The following is an 8,206-nucleotide window of genomic DNA, read 5'->3' as shown; positions in this document are numbered from 1 at the left end:
GGCGTTGACGCCCCTATTTTTTTTTAATGAATTGAGGAACATTTTGTCCTTTGGTTGCCCAGAAGTCTTGGGTTACCCCCAGAAGCAGAAGCTGATGACTCTTAAGAAAGTGCTCCCAGGAGAAACAAGTGAGGGATGGTGGGGACAATGGGATGGGGAAGTGGTGACTTGGGGGGGATGGGGGAGGGGTGGAGGAGGGGTGGGGAGGGGAGGGGTGCTAGCTCTGCAGAGGGAAGCTCCGAGGGATCCTGCAGGGCAGCCTGGAGGAGGCTACATCGCACACCTGTAGGGGCCTGGAGCAAACAAACCTCTCGGAAGGTCCAGAGCCCACATTCCTAGAACCTTCTCCATCCTAGCCTGAGATGGGGAAGGCGGGAAACACAGAAGGCTGGACTCAGACTGACCGGCCGACTCTGAAGCCCAAGGCGGAGAGGGGCTGGACCCCCACACCTGGGTGTCTGCAGGACCCACGCACTCCGTGCCCCTCCCCCGATGCCTTCCCCCGCCCGCTCAGCCACCACAAACAGGAGCCAGGTGCCACGCCGCCTCCTCCAAGCCCTCCTCTGTCCACCCTCCATCCCTTTGTTCACTCCCCTCCCCAGCCCGCTGCCCTCATCTCAAAGCACACACTCCAGCTGGGAAGATCAAGAAACAAGGCAACCAGGTGACAGCAGAGAGTCGCAAGAGCCACGAAAAGCAAATAAAGTCAGGGCACGGGATTGAAAGTGGAGGGTGAGGACTGTGGTCAGGGTGGTCAACAGACACCCAAATGAGGGCAGGAGGCCAGGGGACAAGAGACCGACCCAGCCCTGCCACTTTTATCTCTTCTTCCCATCTGCAGCTGAAACCTCACCTCCTCCAGGAAGTCTGCCTGAACGTCACTGATGTTCCAGACTGTAGCTATGCCAGCTGCAGAAGCCTTTCCAGGCCAGCCCATCCTTGTAAGCATCTTCAAGGTTGCACCATCTTGACCTTCTCGGCAGAGATGCTGAGAGGTGGGTCCTAAAGTGAGACCTGAAACAGGAGTGAACATCTGACCAAAAAGACCAGGGTACTAAATCCCAGCTGAGCCCCTATTTGCTGAGTGGCCTTAGGTGAGGGACTTTGCCTCTCTGAGCCTCAGTTTTCCCATCTGCCAAAAGAGGGCTAGCGCCACCTCCGTCACAAGGCCATTATGGGGGTCAACTGAGACCACCACTGCTCCCCACCCCAGCATGCTGGCTTTCTCCCCCCTTCCATCATCAGTGAGCGGGAGAGGGGAGAAGAGAGGGCTTACTGGGTGGGGAGTAGGTGTGCAGTGTAGGCGAAGGGCTCTCCTGGGGTCTTCCCAAGCAGGCCCCCAGCTCAAGTGTGCAAGTGGCCTGAGCCTGGGCAGCCCCGCCCCTACCCTGCCCCGCCCCCGCCCCCCCAGCCATCTGCAGCATTGGCAGCAGCAGAGCCGGGGCTGATGGAGAATGTTCTGGCACCATCTGAGCAGGACCAGTGTCTGGGCAGGAAATGCGGGCAGAGCCCTACGTGTACCCTCCACCCACCTTCCACCATACTGCTGTCACCCCGGGACCTGGGGAGGCCAGGGACTTTAGGGCTGGCATGCGGGAGGTCGGCCCCCACTGCATCTGTGTGCTGCCCCCTTCCCTCTGCGGCGCCTGAATGGGGACAGAACCCTCAAGGGCAGGAGCAGAGGCCACAGAGCCTCCCAGCTCACCCTGGAAAACCCAGGGCCCAGGTGAGCCAAAAACAGCCCTCCAGGGGGGATTTAAAGAGCCCACGCCCTCAGCAGCACTTCTCACTTCGTTCCCATCATAGGCCCTGTGTGCCGGGCGGGAGGCTTGTCATCTGATGCCCACCCCAGCCCCCGAACCTCCCTGCACCTCCTTCTCTCCATTTGTTCCTCAACAGGGTCCCCAGAGCCTGAGGGGCGGGAGAGAGAGGACTGTGCCTCCGCGCTAAATGGCTCGAATCAGTGGCTGGCTCCTTTTTGCTGTCTCTTCTTCACTGTTTTTCTCACTTCCCTTGCCATCAGTGCCTCTTCACAGCCCTGTCCTGTGCCTGAATGTAGCCACCTACTCCCCCAATTAAATGAGTGAATAGAACCCGCAAAGTTCACACACGTGAAATACAAGACGGACGGTGGTGGTGACCGCACAACGAAGTGAAAGCACTTAATGCCACGGAACTGTACGCTTCAAAACGGCTGAAATGGTCAGTTTTGTGTTCTTTTGCAACGATTTTAAAAAGTCGATATATATATATATAAAGTATTCATAGGCAGCATCTTGTAATCTGCCATGTGCTTGGGACTTACATAAACGCGGTGAACCATAGGTCTCAGGGGAAGGCAGGAGGCAAGTGCATGTGCTTTGGGACCTCTCTCTGCACCAGCCAGGATCCTTCCAGCCCCCTTGTGTGTTTCTTTTTCCCAGGGTTCCAATGCTGGCTGCTGCAGGGCCGGCCTGGCTGGCAGACTTGTCCAGGTGCCCTGTGTAAGGCCCTCAGAACTGAGTCTGGTTTTGAAGAGGCCCCAGCCAGGCCTGGACCACGTGGATGACCTTGCAGCAGTGCCTCAGGGGGAGGGCCATGGCTCACTCTGTACCCTTCTTCAGGACTAGGACGGGGCCAGCCTGGGGCTCTGAGAGGGGTAGGGAGAAGGGTGCTCCAGCTGGAAGTTCCTGGGATAACACTGACCCCTTCAGAGGCCACCTCCTCTTCCAGATTGCTGGAAGATTGCCATCACCTGGCTACCTTGGCACAGGTGTGCTGGGTCAAGCAGAGCGGGAACGCGGCCCGGTCTATTCTTTCCCTCAGTGTTCCCTAGTGCATTCCTTCCTCATTCATTCGTTCCCCCAGCTCGCACCGCACTCCTTCATTCACCGCGCTCCACCATTCATGCTCCCGCGGGTTCATTCATTCCCCGGCCGGCCGCCATCCCCTCCCCGGCTCCCGAGTGCACGTGGCGCCCCGCGCCCCCAGGCCTGCCCCAGCGTCCCCCAGCCAGTGCGCCCCGCCTGGGCGCTGCGGGGGGAGCCGCGAAATCAGCCGCGGCTGCGCGCGGGGCCGGGGCTGGCGGGGAGCCGGGCTGGGGGCGGGGGGCGGGCGCTCCCTGCGGGAAGCCAGGCGGGGTTGGGGGAGCCCCGGCCGCGCCGCGGCTCCGGGCGCGCTCGGCCTCGGAGGGGAGGGTGCGGGCCGGGGGCGGCGGCGGCGGCGGCAGCGGGACCCGAGCGCGGCGGCGGCGGCGGCTGCGGCGGCGCAGGCGAGCCGCGAGGCTGCCCCGGGGCCATGTGGACGGGCGGCCGGCGGCCGGGCCGGCTCCGCCGGGCGGTGAGTACCAGCGAGCCCGGAGGGCAGGGCGCGGGCGCGGGCACGGAGGCGGGGCGGGCGCCACCCACGCGGCAGCGCGGTCTCGGCGGCGCTGCCGGCGGCCCGCGTGCCCCCTCCCGCGAAGGGGGTGACTGTCCAGCCTCTGCTCCCCCGCCCGTGGCGCCCCCTCCGGTGCCGGTGCGCGGGGTGGGAGCTGGAGGCCCCGGCCATGAATGCTTCGCCCGCCGCGGGGGGCACTCGCAGGGCGGGGCGAGGACTCGGCCTAGGCGCGCCGCCCTGCCCCCCGCGAGGCCGGCGCGAGCACCTGGGACGTAGTTGCGGGGGTCCTCGCCCCCCTAACACGTGCATCCCTGCGGTGGGAGGGAGGCTGGGGCAGGGCGGGGGGAGGGGAGCAGGGCGGGGCCTAGGGGATCTGGGACCTGCCGCTGTCCCGGGCGGGTGGCCCGCGTGCAGGCAGGCCCCCCTCCTGCCGCGAGTCGAGGCTCAGTGAGCCCCCCCACCTACCCCGGGAAAGGTCGAGGAGCCAGAAGGAGGCTGGACCAGGGGCTAGTTCATTGAGCGATCGCAGTGCGTGGGCTTGCGCCGGCCCCGGACCCTCTAGGTCTCACTCTGCGCCTGCAGGGCAAGGGGCTCCCATTCCCCACAGTTCGAAGGGAGGAAACCGAGGCTCCGGAGGGGAAGGCGCGCCCCAGGGCCGCTCCACTGAAGCGTCCACCCTCCCTGAACCCCAGCACTGTTGGATGGGAATTGCTGCCCTAGCGTTTCCGCTTCCTGCCTGGTGTCGAGGTGTTTCCTTCCTCGTTTGGGCCCCACCCCGTCCCCAGTGTGGTTCTTTTGGGGCAGAAACAGCGTGGGCAACATCCTGGAGTCTCCTGGACCAGCTTGATGGGAGCAGAGTAGGGACCCAGGAGTGGGCCGGTGGTGGCTGAGTACGCAGTGCCTGCAGAGGTTGAGCCCTGGTGGCCAAGGTCAGCCACAGACCTGGGCTGTTTGCAGACTGGAAACTGACCAGAGGTCAAGACCTCGGGGCTCCGGGCCAGCAGGACAGGGTCTCTCCGTGGGCTTGGCTCCTTTGGAGGTCCCAGCGCGCTAGATCTCTGAGAGGCCATGGACAGGTCCTTGCCCTTCACTGGGCCCCAGTTCCCCTGCCCACTGCCTGCATCAGAGTCCCTTCCACCCCCAGGGCCGGCGAGGACTGGGGAAGAAAGTCCATCATACCCTGCTGTGCCGTCCGCCCAGTCCGGGTGGCATTGCCGGCTAGGGCAAGTGGCCGATAAGGGGCGGCTCCGCCTGGCATGTGTGACGCACAGGGCAGGGAGGCAGCAGCCTGGGCCCTGGCAGCGTCCCCGAAAACCCTTAATTTTCCCGACTCTCACTATAATCAGGGCGGCACAGAGAAGCAGGCGCAGTGGCAGATGCGGTTGCTGAGTGCCGGTGCTGGGCGAGAGGAGGCTGCCTGCACTTTCGGAAGGACTATTGTCTCATATTTATAGATTCCTGCGCTCCGTGTTCCTCTTATCCTCAGAACCTGGAGCTTTTCGCACCTGGGATGCTGGGTGGGCAGGGCAGGGGCTGCCTGGAGCCTCAGTGCTGTGGGTCTGGCCTCCCACTGGGCCAGGTGTGGAGAGTGGGTCATTTCCGGGTCAGAGAGTGGAAGCGGGGCAGGGCAGTGTGGAAGAAGATCTGTCCACCCGCAGAGACCCTTGGGCACAGACTCTGGCCCCAGAGAGCTGCCATTTATCGAGCAGCTACTATGTGCCAGCCCTGATACAAGCACTTTCATGCCTTGTCTCCACAGCAATGCTTTGAAGTAGCCCCCCACTCCCGTAGGCACTTAAGGATGTTAAGAATGAATGAATGAGGGGAGGAGAGCAGTCCATGGGTGACTGAGGGCTTGGTTGAAGACTGTCCGTGCATGCGTGCGTGCTCCATCGCTGTCGTGTCCTACTCTCTGGGACCCCATGGACTGTAGCCCGCCGGCCTCCTCTGTCCATGGGATTCTCCAGGCAAGAATACTGGAGTGGGTTGCCATTTCCTTCACTAGGGAATCTTCCCGACCCAGAGATCAAACCCGGGCCTCCTGCATGGCAAGCAGATTCTTTACCGTCTGAGCCACCAGGGGAGCCCCTGGAGAACGTCCACAATTTTTTAAGTCCTCAGAGGCTTGTGAAGCCCAGGGCCCAGGTGGGAGTTGAACAGGGGAGGATGGGGGGACATGAGAGGTGAAGGCCTGGAGGTGAGAGTGGTCCTGGGTCTGTAGTAGCTGGAAGCAGGGCTTCAGTCCCCCGGCCAGAGATCGAGAGACTGTGGCGGTGAGAGCCGCGCATCATGACCACTAGACCAGTGGTCAGTGACAAGGCCCTGGACCTTCGGCTGTACAGAAGAAAAGAATTCCCGCAAAGATGGGGAGTAGTGAAACAAGGAAAGTGCTTATCAGGAGGAAAAAAGTACAGGACGTGTGGACAGACACGGGCAGACTCACACAGTCTCAGAGTTGCACCCTCCTGGCAGTTGGACTTACTTTTCTGGGGCGTTTCTTCCGGTTTCCCTCTGACCAGTCATTCTGATTTGCCTGGTGCAGGGTCCATATATGGCGTGTCTCAGGCTCCTCCCGTGTGTGCGCACGCATCTCCCAGCCAAGATGGATTCCACTGCAAAGGCCTATGGGTGGTTGGCGTCAGTTAGCATCAGTCCCCTTTTGACCTCCAAGGAGCCTTTCCACGCATGTGTGGTTGGGGAGGTCTCCTGACTTTGCGAATGAGAAATATGTGGTCTGGGCAAGGCCTAGCTTCCTCTCTCAGTTGTCCTGCTATTGATATTTTAGAGTTTTGGTCTCCAGGGGATGAATCTCCAGTCACCTTACCCTGTTGGGTGGGGTCTGTCTACTTCCTGCCTCAGAGGAGGCTCGGTCCAGCCGAAGTGTGGAGGTCACGTGTGTGTGTGTGCTGGGCGAGGACCTTCCCCTCATGCAGGTAGAGATCTCTGGGGACAAATCCAGGGGTGACCCCAGGCTTGCTGGGTTGGCCGAGAATTGCTCCTGGCGTCCCCCTCCTGGCTCCCCCTCCTGCCCCAGAGCAGGTCACTAGCCTGCTAGGGGGCGAGGCCTACATGGGAGTCTGGAGTCTTGGGTTCTAGTTCCTCCTCTGCTGTGTGATCTTGAGCAGGACCCTGCCCTCTCTGGGGCTCAGTTTCCGGGGCACAACGCCTCTCTCAGTCAGAGGAGTGGCTTCCATGGCCCGAGAACAAGCCCTTGGTGATAGCCAGGGGCAGAAAGAGCTGACCAGAGCTGTCTCTGCCGGTTCAGTACTGCAAGAATGAAGGAGTAAGTGGATGACTTCTCCACCCCCCTTAGCACACTCTCCCTGTGTCCCCCACTCCACCCCGTTCACTGGGACCACTTAGGTGAATCTGACACAAACCTCACCCTTCAAGATCTCACAGTCTGCCAGGAGTCACAGACCTTGCCTAGCATGACGGTGTTAGGAGGGTGATGGTGGTTTTCACAGCCCCCCAGCCAGGAAAGGGGCCGAGCAGTGGCTCCAACCCAACAGGCCGTGGATCTGGAGGCTCCCACTGCAGCCCCTGGGGGCTTCTTGCGGGCGGTGGGGGGCATCAGCTCGTGCCTAGCTCTGAGCCAGGCCATGGGACTGTAGTCATCTGTTCAACTAGCAGCCTTGAACCGAGTCAGGGATGTGGATGGCCCAAACCTGGTCCTGCCTGGGGAAGACAGACACCGAAAGCTCCAGTCATGGTTCTGGTGGTCCATGCTGGGATCCCAGTGCATCCAGGTGGAGAAGCAATGTGGGGTGGACTGCAGAGGCCGGTGGGTGGATTGTAGGCGAATGGACATGGTGGGAGGCATGTGGCAGGGCAGACCAGTGGATGGATGGCTAGAAAGCTAGAGGGATAGATGCACAAGAGGAGAGACTGATGGACCTAAGTGTTAAGAAAGGGATGGATGAGTAGATGAACGAACGAATTGATACAGATAGGACTGAATGGATAGAAGATATCGGTGGATGGCTATAAGAGTGGATTGATAGACGGATGGATTTCTCATTCATATGACAAGACTGATACGTGTGTGGATGGAAAGCTCTAAAACGGATGGATAGATGTCAACGGACGAATGGATAAAGGGCTGGATGGATACAGGAGTCCACGTCAGAGGATGGATAGATACAGGCATGAGAAAGTGGATGGATGCTTAATGGGTTCAGTCAATGCGTGGATGCTGGGGTGGATGGATGGGGACTTGAATAATGTCAATAAAATGATGGATGTAAGAACAGAGGAGTGGGTGGATGGATACAGGAAGAGCGCATGGATAAGTGTTTGAGGATATATTAGTGATGCATGGATACAGGCGTGGAAGGGCAGATCACTGCAGAAATGGACACATGTTGATGGGTGGCTGCATCCGTGGTGGACGGATGGATGCATGGATACAAGACACAAATGACGATACATGGATGAACGGGTGGTGGGTGGCAGGTGCAGGCACGAAAGGATGCACTAGTGTGCGAATGGGTGGGTACCGGCTAGCGGATAAGTGGTTACTGAGGTGGGTGGGTGGAGCATCCAGGCTCACGTAACCCCAGACCCTCCCGTTCCATGATCCCATAGCAGGGAGGCTGCAGGACTGGGAGGAGGGCAGGGGGCCAGGAGGCCTCTCCAGTTAGGCTGGAAGACAGGCTCAGGGAGCCAGGAGGCCGCGGTGTGGCCTCTTGTAAAGACAGGCAAGCAATCAGGGACTCCTGCAGGGAGTTCCATGTCCCGGGAGACTTCCTGGAAGGTCTGGATGGCTCAAGTGCGTGCCCCTGAACTCTGAACTCTGAACTCGGCCCCAATCCTTCCTCCTCATGGACGTGTGGATGCGAGGATAGAT

The 8,206-nt window shown here is 60.5% G+C and overlaps 1 protein-coding gene across 2 annotated transcripts in view; it reads left to right on the top strand.

The window, feature by feature from the left end:
- Nucleotides 1-3,268: 3,268 nt before the first annotated feature.
- The window catches only part of BEGAIN (brain enriched guanylate kinase associated), a 46,011-nt gene continuing 41,073 nt past the window's right edge, over nt 3,269-8,206 (top strand). For both annotated transcript variants that reach the window (XM_027521112.1, XM_027521106.1), the window contains exon 1: nt 3,269-3,318. In XM_027521112.1, the coding sequence (XP_027376913.1) occupies nt 3,277-3,318 (42 nt within the window). In that variant the 5' untranslated portion in view covers nt 3,269-3,276. The remainder of the gene's footprint in view (nt 3,319-8,206) is intronic.

This window comes from Bos indicus x Bos taurus, chromosome 21 (genome assembly GCF_003369695.1).
Source record: "Bos indicus x Bos taurus breed Angus x Brahman F1 hybrid chromosome 21, Bos_hybrid_MaternalHap_v2.0, whole genome shotgun sequence".
NCBI lineage: Eukaryota > Metazoa > Chordata > Mammalia > Artiodactyla > Bovidae > Bos > Bos indicus x Bos taurus.
Note: the sequence above shows the minus strand (reverse complement) of the source record. Positions and strands in the feature narration are given on the sequence as shown.